Below are 21,029 nucleotides of genomic sequence, written 5' to 3'. Positions count from 1 at the left end.
CTCGAGCATATTCCTGACGTGACAGTGGAAGCTTCCACTGTACGATTCTCTGCCTGACCATGCTGCCAACCATGCAGCCCGTCGATGACACTGGTCCCTAGGAAGATATCGCCAACTACCCCTTTTGTCTGTTATTGGGTCGAGCGGGAGAGCCACTCGGCCAGTCTGTCGTCTGGGTGATACAATGGTCGGGTCGAGCATCCGCTCGGCCAATGATCTGCTATCCGACACTGTCCTGCCGAGCGAGGGAGTCCTGCCTGTCGGGTCGAGTCTACGCCCACTGTTTAGCCGAGTGAGACGGTTGCTCGGCCTTCGTTCCTCCCTGCTTGAGCTTTATGAGCATCGGAAGCTCGGCGTCTGACCGAGCTATCGAAGTGTAGGACCGACTACTCTTCCTGTTGACCAGGAAGGTAGTTTGCCCGGTCAAATGCCTGCCTAGGACGTTGACCATTTTGACCTCCTGTCGGACGGACCCTACCTTACCACCGGATCAATGGCAATCAATGATTATTATTTTCATTTCCCATCCTTGTTTCTCTAACCTAAACATCCCCAAATCTTATTATTTTCTTCTAACTTTCTATTTTTTTGGGGAAAAAATAGTGTGAAATATTAGAACAACGGTTCATCATCGGCCAGTCCAATTTAGAAGGTGCTAATAGGAACGAGCACACTTTCCTTGAGACCTGACTATTACAGCCCAATATATCACAGGCCCAATTTCTTGAAGTCAAGTTGACTAGTCAGACGTATTGGAATTGATGTCGCGTCTAGTGAAAATGAATGGGAATGCAACTTTTCGCCGTGCCGCCATGGGCGCGAGAATACGTCATTGTCTCAATTTTGCTTCCTAGCTTTGAATTCCGATCTCATACCTCTTTACTCTTTTCCCACCTTATTTGACTTAGCTTTTGTTGTTTGTGCTGTTACAGTCGTAGTTTGACTTAACTTTACGTGGAAGATTTAAATCATTATTAGTATCATTATTAATACCGGTTAATAAATTCGAAAACGACGTGATAGTTAAGTAAGATGACGTAGTAATCATATTTAAGGAGTAATATCTTTTCATCTGAATTTGATTAATTGTCCAATGTTAAAGTTTTTAGATTCAATTAGACTAAATTATAATTCGATTGAGGAGAAACGATTATCCCTTAACAGTTAAGCCGAGCGAATTAGGAAGTTTAATGTCTTAAGGATGCCCATATCTTAAGGCAACTAAAATTAAGATTGACAGGCCTTACGCGCCGATCGGAATGGCTGACTCACTTCACAACAAACGAATAGTATGGTCAAGAGGAAAGCTAAACTCCTTATTTCGTACGAGTCTCCATGTATATACTTAGAGTATATACGATCCTGATTGTCGATTGCCTTAATTGATTTTAAGGTGACAATGTCTATGTATATTCGTCTAGTTTTAAAGTCAGACGAGTATATATGCCCTGACCATACAAAAATCCAACCGAGCAATGACATGATGTAACTCAGTTTAATATACCAACCGAACCTCTGATCAGAATGTAGCTATGTTTGCCTTGGTAATTCATTTTAAACATGGGCGGATAAAAGGTTGACCGGACCTGCATAACTTATCCTCATATTACCACCTGGACGGGATTCCAGCAAAGCATAGGTTATCAGAAGAACTTCTATGGAGCATGAGACACTATATTATTTCTTGAACAGATTTCCAATATGACTAAAATAATATATCACTCTCAAATGAATATCTCAAGACTGCGCAGAATATAACTAAGCGGCTTAATGATTGAAATAGATATAAAGGCCACCGACCTTAATGACTGGCCGAGTTATGCTCAGCGGACTACATCATCCTAACAAGGCGGTCGGCTTAAGGACCAACCGAGTTATATTCAGTGTATAACATCTTAACAACTTGTCATAATAACAATTATGTGTAAGAGAATATTCTCCTGGAACTTTGTTTAGGGACCATTGTGTCTCCCATCAGCAGACCAATTAGAACAACATATTCTTTCGGGGTATCTCACTGATAATAGAAACTATAAACGACAAAAAATGTATACATCTGGGTCAGTGGAAGATTCCTTGGACGACTACGACGTATCACCTAGGTCGTACCCTCTTCTTTACCGAATAACCTCTGACACATTTTATTATCTCATGATTGCGGATGTTATATGTGGTGGTATATAAAAGGAGAGTCCTCTCTGTGATGAAGGTACGCTCACTGCATATCTATAACTTACTCTCACGTGCACGTTCTTACTGTTCTTCAGCCATCCATCTATATTTGTATTGACTTGAAATTCGAAAGACCTTAGCTCATCTATTTATATGCAAGATCGAATGAAAACTTCTTCTAACAAAGAAAGATTTCATCATATCTAACCCATCATCTTTGTAGGATTCAGATAGGACCAATTATGTTGGTCGACTTGCTCTACGATTCAAATAAAAGGAAAACTTGTATGGTTTACATATTACCTTTTTTTTCTTTCTTTTATGTCCATTTTCCATTTCTTGTTATTGAGGGAAAATTGACTCAATGAAATGAATAAAAATAAAACTTTATAAATTTCCCTCTTTCTATCGATGCGTATTTAATGATTGAGTAGCCACATATATTTAATCGATTTATATCATCGTATCTGATATTTGATAATTAAATTTAAATATATTTTGGATAATTAAAAGATAGATATTTCTAATATTTTACTGATCTAATCTTTTAATAATTAATTTTGATGATGTCAAAAATTAAATTAAAGTTAATGTTTTTTATATTAAAAATAATTTTAAAATTTATTATTATTATTATTATTATTTATATAAAAATATGTATTATCCTGATTTTTTTTAGTTCCACATCTTGATAATTTTAATAATATTAAAAAATTCTCAATTTATTGTCTAATATCAAATATAATATCTGTATTTAGCAGTTTAACATTTATAATAAAATATCGACATCCTATTTATATATCTTACTATTTTATTAAAAATCTTCCCCCCTTTACTAACTAACTTTGGTGAAGCCTAAAATATATTTACGTTAATGTCCTTTTTTCTATTTACACTAAAAATAATTCCAAGGTTTATTAGTAATTCCACGTGCGAAACAATCAGTGATTTAGAGTTCGAGACTCAGCTACAACATATTATTATGAATTTTTCTCATCATTAATTTTTTCTGATTATTTTATATAAAAAAATATAGTTCTCTTTAGTCTCATATCTTAGAATTGACAACACTATGATCAAAGAAACTTCTATAAATATTTTAGGCCAACGATATCGTCAAAAAATATACTTTTCTTAATTTTTTTTACTAAAATAAGTATAATATTAAATTAAAATAATTTTTTATATAAAAAATCCGTTATATATTATTATATTATATATACAATATGTATGCACGCTCACACTAGTTAAAATAAATATTGCATTAGTCTAGTGTTCCAAATTTATTTGCTAAGTGGAAAAAATATCTATTTTCAAAATTAACTAGATGAAATTAATTAAATGTGGGCCCAACTTTTGTGGGTCAACCGTCAAGTCGACTAGCCGTGTATTTCCACGCGCAAAATGTGAAGTCACGGCCTCATTATTTTGCCTTTCTTATAAGAGCATCCACAATGCTCTAGCATTATAACACCCACCACATCATCAAAAAGTATGGGGCCCACTGCCACATATTCATTATAACAACATCCTTCTTTCACCCACATCCCTTTTAACGTTAATACCCATTATTCATGGGTCCCACCGTCCACTCACTCATTTTAACATTATATCATATTAAATAAATATGTATTAAATATGTTTTAAAATATTTACATTATTATTATTTTTAATAATAATTTTACGTTTAAAAATAAAATTTTATTATATTTTAAAAATAATATTAATTTTTTAAATATATTTATTAAATAAAATAAATGTTGGTGAGAAAACGAAATTAGAATGTTAGGAAAACGAAATTGTAAAGTTAGGAAAACGAAATTACAACTGAACACCTAAAATTATAAAGTTGGGAAAATGAAATTACAACTGAACACCTAAAATTATAAAATTGGGAAAATGAAATTACAACTGAGCGGCTAAAATTACAAAGTTGGGAAAATAAAATTTATTTTAAATATTAATTCATGGATTGTTGTTGTATTGCCCCCAGATATGCTCAACTAAGTCGGCGCGAAGTTGGTGATGAACTTGAGTGTCACGTAACTCAAAATTTGTTCGAAGATAATCCTGAAATCCTCGATTTGAGCCATGGATAGGTTGTGCGGGTTCGTCACCTTCTTCGCTGTACCAATTTGTCACGTGACCTCCCTCATCCTCAACAATCATATTATGCAAAATAATGCATGCTAACATGATTTGTTTCAACTTTTTCCTATACCAATACCGAGCTGGACCTCTGATAATCGCCCATCGAGATTGGAGCACCCCAAATGCCCGTTCAACATCTTTTCTTGCAGACTCCTGTCTTTCCTTAAACAACTTCCTCTTGGGATCCTCCGGGCAAGGAAAAGCCTTAACAAAAGTAGCCCACTCGGGATATATTCCATCTGTTAGATAATAGCCCTTCGTATATGTAGTGCCGTTCACCGTGAAATTAATCGCCGGCATATTTCCTTGCAAGACGTTGTTGAATATGGGAGATTCATATAACACGTTAATATCGTTATGTGAACCGGCGACCCCAAAAAATGCATATCATATCCACAAGTCATGAGACGCGACCGCTTCAAGTACGATTGTTGGTGACTCATGCCCCCTTGTAAATTGACCTTTCCAAGCAACTGGACAATTTTTCCATTTCCAGTGCATACAATCAAGGCTACCTAACATGCCAGGAAAGCCATGTCTCTCATCATGCATTTGAAGAAGACGTTGAACATCATCAGCATTTGGCCTTCTCAAGTACCTATCACCAAATATTTCAACAACGTATTCGCAGAACTTGAAAAGGCACCTGATGGCAGTTGATTCACCCATACGTAGGTACTCGTCAAGATGATCGGCAGGGACTCCGTAAGCCAGTTGACGAATCGCAGCGGTGCATTTTTGTAGTGGTGACAACCCTTTTCTTCGTACAGCATCGTCCCTTTGTTGAAAAAATGCTGAATGATTCTCTAATGCATTTACTATGCGGAGGAATAACTCTCTTCGCATTCGAAATCGTCTTCGAAATATTTCATCGTGATATACCGGGGTTATAGAGAAATAATCATTGACAAGTCTCTCATGCCCGGCTTCACGATTTCTTTGGACGAACCTTCTTCTGTGCATGTCCCTCCTCTGATATGCTTCCATAAGTTGTTGGTGTTGTTGAAGAACCAATAACATAAGTTCTTCACCCGGATCATAAGCTTGCTCATCGATTTCAACATGGACTTCGTCTTCGCTTGTCGAGCTGGAACTTGAGCTAGAGCTGCTTGTAGAATGAGACATTTTTGGAGGAAACACGTTTTAGTATATGTGTTTGAGAAATGGGATGATGGTCTATATATATTGTTTTTCTCATGCAACGGCTAGTTTGCAATGATGAGTATGCAACGTCGCGTTGCAACGGCTAATTTGTAACGGTAAGTTTGTAACGCCTAGTTTGTAACGGCTAGTTTCCAACGGCTAGTTGTAACAACTAGTTTCCAACGACTAGTTGTAACAGCTAGTTTCCAACGGCTAGTTGTAACAGCTAATTTCCAACGACTTGTTTATAACGACTATTTTACAAAAATATAATAATTAAAAATCACATTAATCGAAATGAGAAATACAATAATTAAAAATTACAATCACTCAAAAATATAATAATACTAGAAAATGAACGTTAAGTAAACAATTTAGATATTCCATCTCGACCTAATATCCTTGCATAGGCATTCATGTATGATAAGCTGCTCCTTTGTCATCTGCGAGGTGTCTTTGTTCAATATTTCGTACTCCTTCAACTTCAAGCGACGATTCTTAGCTTCAGATTTGGACAATGCAGCTTTTGCCTTAATCTCCTCTACTTCAAGTTGTTTTTGTTTCAAATCGACTTCGGACTTCTTCACGCTTGTGTACTCAGTGAACTTTGTGATAATATTGTTGTAGTTTACTGTCAGATCCTCCATGGTCGATTTTACTTTGTCTTTCCCCTTTGTTTTTGCTGCCTTTTGCCCCATTGGACGAGTATCTTCATAATCCAGGTCTATACTCACATCTTGGTTGGAGGAGGTGTTGCTTGCTCTAGACTCTGAGGTCCTCGTCTTCTTTGTCGCCACAAAGTGATCAGCGGACTGTGGAGTAAACATTGGACGGTCTTTGACAATTCTCCACACATGTTCGAGATTGAATGCAACACCATTGTTTTCAGATAGATATTTTTCGTACGCAAACCTCAATATATCTTCATCACTGTGACCACTTCGATATGAACTATAAATACTATTGTAATTTGCGTTGAATCGATATACCTTCTTTTGGATTGTATTGTGCCAATGTGACCGTATAACATTTGCACTTCTGGTGTTTGAACCTTGGGGAAGATTCTCATTGTAGTAGCTTGCAACCCGTCCCCAAAAAGCATCCGCCTTTTGATCATTGCCGATTATTGGATCATCACTGATAGTGACAAAACTTCTCGCTAAGACCTCGTCTTCAACCTTTGTCCAACTTGAACGCTTTCTTGTACCCTTAGCATTTGAAACCGTCTTTTCTAAATTGACCACCTCAATTGGGGATTCACGGTCGGAAAGTTGAGTTTCCGGGACAAAAGTCGGAGTTGCAGGTTTATTCGACATTGAAGGAGTGAAAGACATACCAGTTGTGTGCGGGGTACCATATCCATGAACAACCGACGGCGTGAAATATGGATGACTCATGTTTTGCCAATATTCGGCTGGAAGCGGTTGATATGGACCTCGAGGGGGATAATTTCCAAACCCTTGAACATTTTGAAGATTTTGTGGAGGAAACGGCATACTGGGAAATGGATATGGGTATTGATAATTTGGTGGAATTTGTGGATTCTGGGAAGATGAATATTCTTGCGAGTTGTTTGTAGAATTCAAGAAATTTGAAAAAAATGCCCTATTATTTTCATCCATTTCGGATAGAAAATAAGATGGTAGGAACTTGAAAAAATAGACGGGGAGAGAATTTAGAGAGTGAAATTGAAAGAGTAGCGAGTGGGAATGAAAATATGTGCACATATAGATGGATATTTATAGTCAAAATTTCAAACTAGCCGTTAACTAGCCGTTAAAAAGTAATCATTTTATTAAAAATTTTAAATTAAATAGCTATTTTTTTTTGAATTAGCCGTTGCTTTTGCCGTTGTCTTCTGCTTTTTCTTTTAAATTTATTTTAGAGTTTATATTTTTATTAAAAAAAATAAAATATAGCATGGGGTGGGCCAGCCCTGGCCCACCCCAATGCTGCTTGAACGCGTTCAGAATACTGAACGCGTTCAAGCTAATTGAATGAACGCGGCGTTCCACAACGCCGCGTTAAAGCAACAGTGGCGTTATAACGCCGCTTTAACGCGGCGTTGTGGATGCCCTAAGTAGTTAAGTTTGAAACTGATCACACACTGTTCTCCCACATCGTGTTGGAAAATTACAACGAATCTTTTTGATTGAACTCGTGGTGTTTAATGTTGTTTGACTCCTAATTTGACTTTATTTCCTTGGAGGGTTCCCATTAATTGCCATTTAGGTTGACTCCGACACACCGCCAATATGAAGTCGACTTGGTTTCGATTGTCATTTAAACACTGTCATTTCCGTTTTTTTATTTTATGCCCATTTTAATATGAAGTCCATGTTTTTATTATCATGGTAAAGTTCACTTAATATAATATGATAATTATAAGATAAATTTAGTTAGCCTGAGTAGTTTTGGATGATTAATATAGTTTTACGGAAGTTTTCCGTTAGTCATCAACATGATTAATTAAGTCCCACTGCTGACGTTGCAAAATTTCCAACACCAGTTTCTATTTAGTCAGTCCTCCAAAGTCTCACTTGCAGGCTTGCAGCTCATCCACTGAATTCTTCGTTGCATTCAGTACTGCGCGCATGGAGCTCATGCCGGTTCTTGCTTTGCTCCTACTCTGTCTCCTCTCACACTCCCTCCTCACTTGCCACTCCGCCACCGACGCAACCGGACCGGAAGCGGACCGCGCCGCCCTGCTCGCCTTCCGCGCTGCCATATCCCATGACCCCCGCGGCTTCCTCCGGCCGTGGAACGCCACGCTGGACTTCTGCCGCTGGCCGGGCGTTGCATGCGCCGACGCCGCCCACCCTGGCCGCGTCTCCTCCATCGACCTCACCGCCGTCGGCATCAAAGGAATCATCTCCCCCGCCGTCGCCAACCTCACCTACCTCTCCTCCTTGCTCCTCCCCAACAACACCATGTACGGTGAAATCCCACCGGAGCTAGGCCGACTGGCCGGGCTGAGCCAACTCAACTTGAGCTATAACGAATTGAACGGCACCCTGCCGGCGAGCCTGGATCTCTGCTTCAACCTCACTCTTCTCGACCTCAGTTCCAATTTCCTCTCCGGCGCCATTCCCGTCCAGTTCGGCTCCAATCCCCATCCCAATCTACGCCTGCTCAGCCTCGCCGACAACCGTCTCACAGGAGGGATTCCCCTGTCGCTGGGGAGGATTGTCTCTCTCAGAAAACTCGATCTCTCATATAATAAGCTCACCGGCGAGATCCCTTCATCTCTTGGCGACCTCTTAAATGTTTCCTACCTCGACCTCTCCTTCAACCAGCTCAACGGCGGAATCCCGACGTCGTTCGCGAACCTCTATTCCGTAGGCATGCTGTGCCTCTCCAACAACCAATTCACCGGAACCATCCCGTCGGCGATGAGAAATCTGACGAATCTCTGGTTCCTTGACCTCTCAAACAACTCACTCTCCGGGGAAATCCTTCCGCTGGAAAGAATGCTCCACCTTAAGGAGCTCGTCCTCAGCAACAACAATCTAACCGGAGGTATCCCCGATTCTATCGGGGGACTGGTAAATCTCACCTACATCAGCCTCTCCACCAACGACCTTACCGGGAAAATCCCTCCTTCCATCACTAATCTCTCTTCGCTCCGAATCCTCGACTTGGCGTACAACCACCTCGAAGGCAGACTACCGGAGGATTTAGGCAATCTCAAGATGCTCCATTTCTTGCAGGTGTCGATCAATAACCTCAGCGGCAACATTCCCCGGTCCCTCTTCAGAATCAGTAACTTGGAAATTTTGAGCATGGTCTCCAACAACTTAAAGGGGACGCTGCCGGATGACATCGGCGACGCTTTGCCAAACCTGAGGTGGCTCGGTTTGGCCAACAACCAACTCGAGGGCCCGATTCCGGCGTCGTTGAATAACGCCGTGCTTCTCGAGCAACTCGACATCAGCAGCAACAATTTCAGCGGGAAGATACCGCGAAATCTGGGAAGCAAATTGCCTAATTTGAAGCAGCTATCCCTCGGTACAAACCAGCTCGTGGCAGCCGCCCCTGGAGACTGGGACTTCATCGCCTCCCTGTCGAACTGCACGCAGCTGGAGGACCTCAACCTCATGGAGAACCAACTCGCCGGCGAGCTCCCAGCTTCCTTTGCCAACCTCTCCCGGAGTCTCAATAGCCTCACCCTCGGCCGGAACCGCATCTCCGGAAACTTTCCGGCCACGATCAGGAGGTTCACTAACCTGGTGACACTGGGTTTGAACGAGAACCAGTTCACCGGCCCCATCCCGGACTTCCTCGGTGAGCTCATCGAATTGGAATCATTGATCTTGTACGACAACAAGTTTACCGGCACCATTCCGCCGGCCCTCGGTGACTTGACTCGGCTCAACGAGTGCTTCCTCAACGGCAATTTCTTGACAGGCACGATACCGGCGGAGCTCGGGAAATGCCAGAATCTAAACATTTTGAACCTATCAAACAACCAGCTCACCGGCTCAATTCCGCATGAGGTTCTAAGCATCGAAGCACTGTCGAACTTCGTCGACATGTCCAACAACTACCTGAGCGGTCCGCTACCGCAGGAGATCGGCAATTTGCGCAACCTTCAGTACTTGTCCTTCTACAACAACAGCCTTTCCGGACGCATTCCGAGCACAATTGGAGAATGCCAAGTTCTGGAATCTCTCAATTTGAGCAGGAACTTCTTCGAAGGGACCATTCCTCACTCGCTGGCCGACTTGAAGGGCCTCATAGACTTGGACCTCTCGCACAATAACCTGTCCGGTCCAATTCCAGAGTTCCTAGGAAATTACCCAGACATGGAGAATCTCAATCTTTCCTACAATTCTTTCTCCGGTGAGATGCCGAGTCAAGGATTATTCCTTAATTCTAGCGAGTTTGACGTCGAGGGAAACAGAGGAATCTGCGGCGGCATCGCGAGTTTGCATCTGCCTTCCTGCCCAACACACAAATCCAAGAAGAATTGGCGGCTCGCGCTCGCAATTGCACTGCCGGTGACTGCTCTGTTCTTGTGTATTGCCCTCTTTACTGCATTCTACGTGGTGGAACAACGGCGGCGGATTAACAGAAATTCCATGGTTCCGAGTGATCGGAATATTGATCAAGTTCACACAAAAGTGTCTTACACGGATTTGCTGAAGGCTACCGACGACTTCTCCCCAGAGAACTTGATTGGCGTCGGAAGCTACGGCTCAGTGTACAGAGGTTCCCTCGGCGACGAGCAAATCGCAGTCAAGGTGCTCGACCTCGAGCACCGCGGAGCCTTCAAGGCCTTCATCGCGGAGTGCGAAGCGCTTCGCAACATCCGCCATCGAAACCTCGTCAAGATGCTTACCACCTGCGTCAGCATCGACTCCATGGGCAACGAATTCAGAGCTATTCTGTTCGAGTTCATGCCGAACGGGAGCTTGGAGAACTGGTTGCACCCTGAGCCGAGCGACAGGAAGTTCCACGGCACCAGGATGTTCGGCCTCGTGCAGAGGCTCAACGTCGCTATCGACGTCGGCGCGGCCTTGAACTATCTCCACGACCACTACGACTCGCCGATTATCCACTGCGACTTGAAGCCCAGCAACGTGCTTCTCGACGCCAACATGACCGCTCGCGTTGGGGATTTCGGCATCGCCAGGTTCCTCACGAGTAGCACCAATGTTTACCAATCTTCTTCCGCCGCCATTAAAGGTTCCATCGGCTACATGGCTCCAGGTGATGTATGATCCAAAGAGCATGCAATTTGGCCGATCAAATTTCCACGAGATGTTAAAATTTTGATTTTTTTTTTGCAGAGTATGGGATGGGCGGGCTGATATCAACGCAGGCAGATGTATACAGCTACGGAGTGCTACTGCTGGAGTTATTCACGAGGAGGCGGCCGACGGACGAGGAGTTCAACGATGGGTTTACACTGCAGAAGTATGTAGAGAGAAATCTCGCCGCCGGAGTTGACGTCACAGGAGGCATGGCCGATCCGGCGATGTTTTGTGAAGGAGGTGAAGATGTGGCGTTGAACTTCGTGGTTGGGAAGCAGGCGAGCGGAAGGATAAAGCAGTGCTTGGAGTCGGTTCTCATGGTTGGTCTTTGTTGTGCTAAGGAGTCGCCGGGAGAGAGGATCACCATGGCAGATGCAGTGACGAGAATGGAAACGATCAAGAATATGTTGCTCATGACCAACATGTGATTGCTTAGAACATGGATTATACATTAAGTATCTATAATTACCTTTGTTCGATAAGAACACAAAGGGACCTATGTTCTGGGGCCGAACGGATTTGACTTTTACCATAACGAAGGGACCTATGTTATTCGGCTTTTGCCACAACGAAGAGACCTATGTTTATCCTTTTATTCTTTGCCACCATGTAGGGACCTATGTACCTAAATATGGGAATAAAGATCAAATAAAACAAAGAGGAGCAGCTATTGCAAAGAAGATTTTTAAGAAGTCATGTATTATATATAATATAAAAGAGATTTTTCTCTATCATGTTTTGTTATTCGTCCAACGTTAAGGCTTTAAGTACCAACTCGACCGAATTACAAGTCATTCGGAAGAGGGCCAGCTAGCCCTTAAGTCGGTCGAACATAGGAGATTTAGTACTTTACTCTTGAACTGGGAAGCTAGCATGTCCGATCATTCAATAGCCGACTTAGTTTAAGAGATATTCGACCCACCTCACATTCGATCGATTATAGGTTCGGTCGAGGTAAAGGTCAAACTCCCTACTCTGATCTATGTACAACCGATTGACTCTATTACTGGTTAACCCTATGGGTCCCCACACGGGATAGAAGGCCTCCATTCGTATTCGACCGATAATTTGGTCGGGCGGACACATACATCTCAAACGTATTCATCTCTTTTGTGCACGAGTGTCAAGAAGCTCTTTATAAACTCGGTCGGACTTCCAGACCTCAAGTTTACTTCATACCTGTTAGTGTACGGATAATCAATTTAAGGTTCTCTGAGAAGTAATCCATTATATGGTCGACCGGCTACAAAGCCGGCTAGACTGGGGTACTTAGTTTCATGTTATTTACCGGATGGGTTTTTAGTAGGCTCTATTTATTATATTGCTGCCCAAACAAATTTCCACCACCACCCAACATATAATCGAGCAGCTTAATGCACTAACGAACTTAAAGACGACCGACCTTTTAAGTCGACTGAGATATATTCAGCAGACAGTAATCAGAGAATCATGACAATCTATCAGAATAATAACCATATGTCAGAGAATATTCTGCTGAAACCTTTTTCAAGCATTATTGTGTTTCTCATCAGCCGACCACTTATGACAGCACATTTCTTCAACTGTCTCATCAACGACATAAACTATAATCTACAAAAGAGGTATAGATGTGGGTAAAGGAAGATTCCTCGGACAATTATTGCACATTCCTAGGTTATAATTTTCCATTACCCAACAATTTCTGACATTCTTAGCCACCTTATGATTACGGAGGTTATGAGAGGTGGTATATAAAGGGAGGTCCTCTCCACTGAGGAGGTATGCTGAGGCTCACTAAAAAACTTACTCTCGCGCGCACATTCTCTATTGTTCTTCATTCACCAATCCGAATTTTGTACTGACTTGAGCGTTGGAGGGTCTTCGTGTTGGTGCAGCAGGCCAGCAAGAGAGGGGGGGGGGGTGAATTGCCTGTCAAAAATAAAAGGAAACCTTTTCCGATCTCTCAACTCATATTAGTAGCAATCGCATAATTATAATCGGTTAATTGAACAACTATAAAATAAAAGAGGTAGAAGAATTTACTTGGTTACAACTTAGGTTTTTGTTAATCCAAGGCAAATGAAAACACACTAAAAATCTCCTTCGTTGAAGGCGGATAAGCCTCTTACACTCGTTGAATGCTTAGAAAAGAACTAGGAAATGAATACTAAAGTTGTTGTCAATTTCTTAGGTCCAGAGTCTTTTTATAGCCCCTGAAAAATACTATCCGTAGCTTGAAGGCACCTCTAAGATGGTCCAAGTTGTCTTCCATCGGATAGGTTTTATCCGCTGAGGATAAAAATTTATTCGTGGCTAACGGCTATTGGAAGGTGCCTTTAAAGGTTGCAAGGCACATTCGTACTATTCATCGAAGGTGCTTCTAGCCATGAAAGATGCCTTCCACAGAGCAACTCAGCTCAACACTGATCTCTTCGCGTAACAGGAGTTGAGCTTACCCGAACCCAACTCTGATATTCTCCTTGAGCAGCCTTCCTCCCAAGCTTCTCGTTCCTCGGACCGCCGCGCGCATCCTTCTCATCTGTTGGTGTACTCCAACATGTGATTGCTTAGAACATGGATTATACATTAAGGTGGTGTTTGGTTCTTTCCTAGGAATCGGAATGAGAATGAGTATCATAGTATTGTGGAATGAGAATGAGTATGAGCTTGGGTATCATTCTTAAAAATAATATTTGATTAGTTGAATATTTTCAATCGGAATGAACCTAAATTTCCTTTTTTACCCTTAGAAGAAAATAAGAAAAAAAATTAGATGGAAGAGAAAGTTGAATGTGAGAGAAACATATGATGAGAGAGAAAGTGTGATGAGAGAAAAAGTGTGATGGGAAAAAATGAAGAGAGAGAAAGTGTGATGAGAGAAAATGAGGAGAGAGAACGTGAAAGGAGAGATTGAGAAGAGAAAATGTATAATGAGAGAGAAAGTGTGTTGAGAGAGAAAGAGAGATGAGAAAAAATAAAGAGAGAGAAAGTGTGATGAGAGAAAATGAGAGATTGAGGAGAGAAAGTATGATGAGAAAATGTGATGAGAGAGAAAGTATGATGGGAAAAAATAAAGAGAGGGAAAGTGTGATGAGAGAAAATGAGAGATTGAGGAGAGAAAGTATGATGAGAAAATGTGATGAGAGAGAAAGTATGATGGGAAAAAATGAAGAGAGGGAAAGTGTGATGAGAGAAAATGAGGAGAGAGAGTGTGATGAGAGAAAATAAGGAGAGAGAGTGTGATGAGAGAGAATATAGAGAGAAAATGGTAGAGAATGTGTGATGAGAGAGAATGAGGAGAGAGAGTGTGATGAAAGAGAATGAAGAGAGAGAAAGTATGATGAGATAAAATATGGAGAAAGAGTATTGTAAGAGAGATTGATGAGAGAGAAAGTATGATAAGAGAGAAAGTATGATGAAAAAATGAGGAGATAATGAAGAGAGAGAAAATAATGAGAAAGTGTTGGAACCCCAAGGTTATTTTGGTGTGATCAACAAGTTAAGTTAGGTCCTGTTTGTTATTAACCTTGTGTCTAAGTGTGCATGAGCTTAGGAGCATAGGTAGTCGAGCGGAAGACGCAGCTAGCGAGAAGGACGGCAGTCCAGGGGCGAGGTGCTGCGGAAGAGTACACCGACGGACGAGAAGGAAGCGTGCGGTGATTCCGAGGGACGAAAGCCGGAGTGGAAGATTGCTCGGGGAGCAAGAGATGCAGCTAGCGGGAAGGACGGCACGCGGTGCGTCCGAGGGACGAAGACTGCGGATGAGTATGTCGGCGGACGAGAAGGAAACACGCGGCAATTCCGAGGGACGAGAAGCCGCAGGGAAGCCCGCTCGAGAAGACCGGAAGTTGGGTTCGGGCGAGCCCTTTTCCGGATGGCAGAGATCACCCAAGCGAACGGATCCGGAATAGAAGACCCGGACAGAGCTGAACCGAACCGGAGCAGAGGTCCCAGACGAAAAAGTCAACCGCTGTTGACTTTTGGCTCCGGGGCGCCCGGAACAGCCCGGGGCGCCCGAACCTGATTTGTTGACCAGTTCGCGTCAAACGCGATCTGAACGTTGGGGGATAAAGTTTTATCCCCCCAGGGCGCCCGGAACCTCTTCCAGGCGCCCCGACCAAGGCTATAAATATAGCCTTAGTCCAGAAGCTTTTCGAATCAGTTCAGAAATTGTAAAAATACTTGTGCGCTTTCCACTGTTTAGATTAGCTTCTTTCCTTTTGTGCTTCAACGTTGTAAGATGCTTCTCCGCTTGAAGGAGATTGATAGTGCGCTTCATCCTTTCCTTGGATTAACAACCTCCCTGGTTGTAACCAAGTAAACAACTGTGCCTCTTTCTTTTCTACTTTTAATTTACTGCTTTGATTATTTTACAAGTGTTAGTATGAAAAGTCGGGAAGGGTTTATTTATTCTTTTTAGGGCTATTCAACCCCCTTTCTAGCCGGCTCAACGGTCCTACAGAAAGAGTGTGTGATGAGAGAGAATACAGAGATAAAATGGTAGAGAATGTGTAATGAGAGAGAATGAGGAGAGAGAAAGTATGTTGAGAGAGAAAATGTGATGATAAAATGAGGAGAGAGAAAGTATGATGAGAGAGAACAAGGAGAGAGAGTGAAATGAAAGAAAAATTGAACAAATATGGGTATTTTTGTCAAAAACTTAATTCTTATTCCCATTCCATCAAAACCCAAGGGAGGGGGTGGGTTTCATCCATACTCAAATTTTTAGGTTTCATTCCAAAATCTTGATTCCATTTCCATCAACCAAACACAAGGTTTGGGAATGAATCTATTCCTTCATTCCCGAACCTCTAAATCAAACGCCACCTAAGTATCTATAATTACCCTTGTTCGATAAGAACACGAAGGGACCTATGTTTATCCTTTTATTCTTTGCCACCACGAAGGGACCTATGTACCTAAATATGGGAATAAGATGAAATAAAACAAAGAGGAGCAGTTATTGCAAAGAAGATTTTTAAGAAGTCATGTATTATATATAATATGAAAGAGACCATTCTCTATCAGGTTTTGTTATTCGTTCAGCGTTATGGCTTTAAGTACCAACTCGACCGAATTACAAGTCATTCGGAAGAGGGCCGACCAGTCCTTAAGTCGGTTGAACATAGGAGGTTTAATTCTTTACTCTTGAACTGGGAAGCTAGCATGTCTGGTCATTCAATAGCCGACTTAGTTTAAGAGATATTCGACCCACCTTACATTCGATCGATTATAGGTTCGGTCGAGGTAAAGGTCAAACTCCCTACTCTGATCTGTGTACACCCGATCGACTCTATTATTGGTTAACCCTATGGGTCCCCACATGGGATAGAAGGCCTCCATTCGTATTCGATCGACAATTTGGTCGGACGAACCCATACATCTCAAATGTATTCATCTCTTCTGCGCAAGGGTGTCAAGCAGCTCTTTATAAACTCTGTCGGACTTCCAGACCTCAAGTTTACTTCATATCCGTTAGTGTACGGATGATCAATTTAAGGTTCTCTTAGAAGTAATCCATTATATGGTCAACCGACTACAAAGCCGGCTAGACTGGGGTACTTAGTTTCATGTTATTTACCGGATGGGTTTTTAGTAGGCTCTGTTTATTATATTGCTGCTCAAACAAATTTCCACCACCACCCAGCATATAATCGAGCAACTTAATGCACTAACGAACTTAAAGACAGCTGACCTTTTAAGCCTATTGAGATATACTCAGCAGACAGTAATCAGAGAATCATGACAATCTATCAGAATAACAATCATATGTCAGAGAATATTCTGTTGGAACCTTTTTCAAGGATTATTGTGTTTCTCATCAGCTGACCACTTATGACAGCACATTTCTTCAACCGCCTCATCAACGACATAAACTATAAACTACAAAAGAGGTATAGATGTTGGTAAAGGAAGATTCTTGGGACAATTATTGCACATTCCTAGTTTATAATTTTTCGTTACCCAAGAATTTTTGACATTCTTAGCCACCTTATGATTACGGAGGTTATTGTTGGTGCAATATTCCCTAGGCCAAGGTTGACCTGTTTGACTGGGCTTGAAGTGAGTCAAGCTCGAGTCTTGATGATTTGGTTTCGATGTTTGACAATACTTGTAGACAACACATGAACATTGCAGGTGCAATTGTTCATGTGGGGAGATTGTGAAGGAGAGTCAAGTAGGTCAAGGTTGACTGGACACTTGACTGAAAATCCTAGTGAGTGAAGCTAGGTGAAAGTCCTGGTGAGTGAAGCCAGGCAGAAGGAAACCCTAGTGAGTAAAGCTAGGTGAAAGTCCTGGTGAGTGAAGCCAAGCAGAAGGAAACCCTAGTGAGTGAAGCTAGGTGAAAGTCCTGGTGAGTGAAGCCAGGCAGATGAGAAGACCTAGTGAGTGAAGTTAGGCAGAAGGGAAATCCTGGTGAGTGAAGTCAGGTGAAAGTCCTAGTAAGTGAAGCTAGGCAGAAGGGAAGTCCTGGTGAGTAAAGCCATGCACGGGGAAATCCAGATGGGTCAAGGTTGACCAGACATCTGGTGAAAGTCCAAGTAGGTCAAAGGAATTGACCGGATACTTGGCAAGAGGAGAAAAGTCCAAGTGGGTCAAAGGGATTGACCAGACACTTGGTGAGAGAGTCCTAGCTGGTCAAGGGTGACCGGATGCTAGGTTTTATGTACCAACAAGTTAGGGTTGACTGGATGTTGATTTAGGGGGCTTTGGACTTGCTTTTGGGCAAAAACCAAGATCTGGATTGATAAGCCAATTGATCCAACAGATCTGGATAGATCAGCCGATCGATCCAGCAGATCTGAATCGATCAGCCGATCGATCCAGCAGATCTGAATCGATCAGCCGATCGATCCAGCAGATCTGGATTGATCAGCCGATCGATTGGATCATGCCCAATCGATCAGTTGATCGATCGGGTGAGTCCCCACGAACAGAACCCCTTTGGATCGATCTGTGGATCGATCCAGAGGTCCCAATCGATCAGTGGATCGATTGGGAGCTGCTGTTTGTGCGTGATAAGCACTGGATCGATCAGCCGATCGATCCAGGCTATTCCAGAGAGCACAGAGGCACTCTGGATTGATCGGTTGATCGATCCAAAGCCTCCCCGATCGATTGGGAGCAATCCAATCGATCGGGATCCGACCGTTGGCGTCGTATTTAGCTGCAGGCAAGCGTTTCCTTTAGTAGTGCTTACACGATTCATCTCCTATCTTCACCAGCGACTCCACAGCTCTCTCTCAAGTTCAGATCGCCAGTTCTTGAAGATTCTTGGAGGTTCTTCCAAGTCAAGAGGTGGATCAAAAGCAAGAAGAGAAGTTAGGGTTAGGGTTTATTGTAAGCTTTTGCTTGTATTTCATATCCTTTCCTTTCTTCTTGTATTGAGAGTTTGTAAAGGCTTCTCTGCCTTCGGTAGTTACCGTAGAGGAGTGTGTTTCATAGTGGAGGGTGCGTGAGTGTGTGGATCCTTGGATTAGTCACCTCTTGTGAGGTGGATACCAAGTAAAATCCATTTGTTAGCGTTGTATTTTGTTTCTTGTATGTTTCCGCTGCATATCTTTGAAGAAACAAGCAATGCCAACCACGAAGCACGCAACGAGCTATTCACCCCCCTCTAGCTACTTTTCGGTCCCAACAAGTGGTATCAGAGCAAGGCCGCTCTTCATCGAAATCATCGCCGGAAGGGGCAAACAAAACAAGCAAAGCTAGAGGGTGAAGAAGTTGGAGCAAATTCATCAAAGTCAAAGAATTCAAGAAGCTCAACTTCAAGATGAAATTCCAAGATGGACTTGGATTTGACACAAGGGTGGCTCCACCGTACACATCTACTAGTTTCGATCTTTGGAAATCAAGGATCGAAAACTTCTTAATGGTGGAGATAGAGCAATGGTTTGCTCTTAGGGAAGGCTTTGAAGCTCCAACGAATTCAAAGGGCAAAGTTCTCAAGAGGAGCAAATGGAGCCCGGAGCAAGTCCAAAGGTGTGAAGCAAATAACAAGGTAACCAAATTATTGGTTAATTTATTGCCTAGCATAATTCTATGCAAAATTGGACAATATGAAGATGCCAAAGAGCTTTGGAGCAAGTTGGCTAAGCTCCATGAAGAACCCTCCACTGTACCGAATCAAGAGGAATCCAAAGAGGGCGACTCATTGGAGCAAGACCAAGAGGAGGAGAATTTCGAGGTTGAGAGATGCTCAACTTCCGAAGAAGAAGTCCAAGAAGAAGCTTCATCTTCGAGGGAATGCAATGAAGGGAACAAGGAGGGAGCTTACTCCTTGTTCCATGAACAAGATGAAGATGAAGAAGCCTCCACCTCTAGGATTGAGGGGGAGCAATCCTTGGTGACGCCGGATCAAGAAGAAGGAGAAGCTTCTACATCCGGGTCAAGAGAAGAAGAGGAGGAAGAGACTTTCACCTCCACAAGTCAAGCCAAATCTATTGGAGGAGCATCATTATCGGATCAAGAGGAAGCTTCTACCTCTGGATCCAAAGGAGAAAGTGCCACCCCTACACAAGAAGATATAAATAGTTCAATTAATAATAAAAATCATATTATATGCTTTGAATGTAGGGAAAAAGGGCATTACAAAAGTAAATGCCCTAAATTGACCAAGAAGAAGGGCCAAGTGACACAAAAGGACAAGGAGAAGCCCAAGGAGACCATCCCAAATACAAAGAAGAGCAAGGAGCACATTGTGTGCTTCTCTTGCAATCAAAAGGGGCATTACCGAAGTCAATACCCTAAGGGGAAGAAGGTGGTCAAGGCTCAAGGAGGAAGCTCAACTCAATGGGGAGCCTCCAAGGTAAAAAAGAAGGTATCTTTTATTGAGCCTACTCCTTTAAATTATGGTAAAAAGCATGATAGTTCTAATTTATATCATGTTAATGCTATTTACCATGAAAATAGGAGGCATGATAAAATTAAAGAAAATCATGTAGCTTATCATGCTAAAACCTCTCAACCTAGGTTTAGAAAGGTAGATAGGAATTTAGGCAAGAACCCTAAGGATTCTAGGTATTTGCCTAAGAAGAAGAAAAATCAAGGTTTTAGTGTAAAACCTAAGGTTGAAGAATTATGGAAGGAAAATCAAGTCTTGAGGTTAAGACTTGATAAATTAGAGAAGACCCTTAGAAAAATCACAAATATGACACAAGGGTCCAAGAGTCAAAACCTAGGTCTAGGAATATCAAAGTCATCCAATGGCCATAGAGGTTTGGGATACAAACCAAAGGCCAAGAAGAATGTAATTTCCTATCATAGGTTTTCATATAGCTATGGAACTAACCCTAGGCCTAGTGGGCAAGCCAAAAATACTAGGGAGGTCATCCCTAAGAGTATTTTTGTAATAAATGTGACTAAGGCTTCTAAGAAGTCTAAGAAAGTCACAAACAAGGTCACAAGGGAAGCATTCCTTAGAGTTGACCTAGAAAAGGTGACTAAGGCTTCTAAGAAGCCTAACAAGGTCACTAGGAAGGTATCTAGGGAAGCTATCCCTAGCGAATACCTAGAGCATCCAAGGAGCACCAATAGGTGTTGGGTTCCTAGGAGCATTTTCTCTACCCCATAAATGGGTTAGAGAGTGTCAACTCTAAGAAGAATGGTAGTTAACCAAACTTTGAAGAAATTGACACTCAAGGAGCATTTTCAAGGTTATTATTAACCTTTGAAAATGAAATAGATTTATGATTTACTCTTTGAAAGAGTAAAATGTGTCAAATTTGAGAAGTCTTGATTTTATTTTAAAATGGCACATATTGGGAAAATCATAAGAACTACCAAGTTGGGGTTTTGGTATGTTCTTAGAAAATTTAAGGCAATTTA

General features: G+C 42.0%; 2 protein-coding genes and 1 pseudogene across 2 annotated transcripts; 1 reads left to right on the top strand and 2 right to left on the bottom strand.

Moving 5' to 3' along the window:
• Window positions 1-4,137: 4,137 nt before the first annotated feature.
• LOC122045702 lies at window positions 4,138-5,448 on the bottom strand (annotated as a pseudogene).
• Window positions 5,449-5,840: 392 nt separating this feature from the next.
• Window positions 5,841-6,962, bottom strand: LOC122044894 (glutathione S-transferase T3-like). Its single transcript, XM_042605296.1, has one exon. It carries the CDS (start codon window positions 6,960-6,962, stop codon window positions 5,841-5,843), a length of 1,122 nt encoding a protein of 373 aa, XP_042461230.1.
• Window positions 6,963-7,984: 1,022 nt separating this feature from the next.
• On the top strand, window positions 7,985-11,914 carry LOC122047279 (probable LRR receptor-like serine/threonine-protein kinase At3g47570). The gene is made up of 2 exons (XM_042608449.1): window positions 7,985-11,178; window positions 11,259-11,914. The coding sequence occupies exons 1-2, from the start codon at window positions 8,061-8,063 to the stop codon at window positions 11,648-11,650; spliced, it is 3,510 nt and encodes a 1,169-aa protein (XP_042464383.1). The 5' UTR covers window positions 7,985-8,060; the 3' UTR covers window positions 11,651-11,914.
• Window positions 11,915-21,029: the final 9,115 nt, after the last annotated feature.

Source organism: Zingiber officinale, chromosome 1B (genome assembly GCF_018446385.1).
Source record: "Zingiber officinale cultivar Zhangliang chromosome 1B, Zo_v1.1, whole genome shotgun sequence".
NCBI classification, from domain to species: domain Eukaryota; kingdom Viridiplantae; phylum Streptophyta; class Magnoliopsida; order Zingiberales; family Zingiberaceae; genus Zingiber; species Zingiber officinale.
This window is presented reverse-complemented; position numbering and strand designations above follow the sequence as displayed.

What these genes read in the sequence shown, in the direction of transcription:
- LOC122044894 (XM_042605296.1), bottom strand. Translation starts at nt 6,962, where the DNA reads ATGCCGTTTCCTCCACAAAATCTTCAAAATGTTCAAGGGTTTGGAAAT.
- LOC122047279 (XM_042608449.1), top strand. Translation starts at nt 8,061, where the DNA reads ATGGAGCTCATGCCGGTTCTTGCTTTGCTCCTACTCTGTCTCCTCTCA. An exon ending in CATCGGCTACATGGCTCCAG is followed by an intron (nt 11,179 to 11,258) that starts GTGATGTATGAT and finishes TTTTTTTTGCAG; the next exon opens with AGTATGGGATGGGCGGGCTG.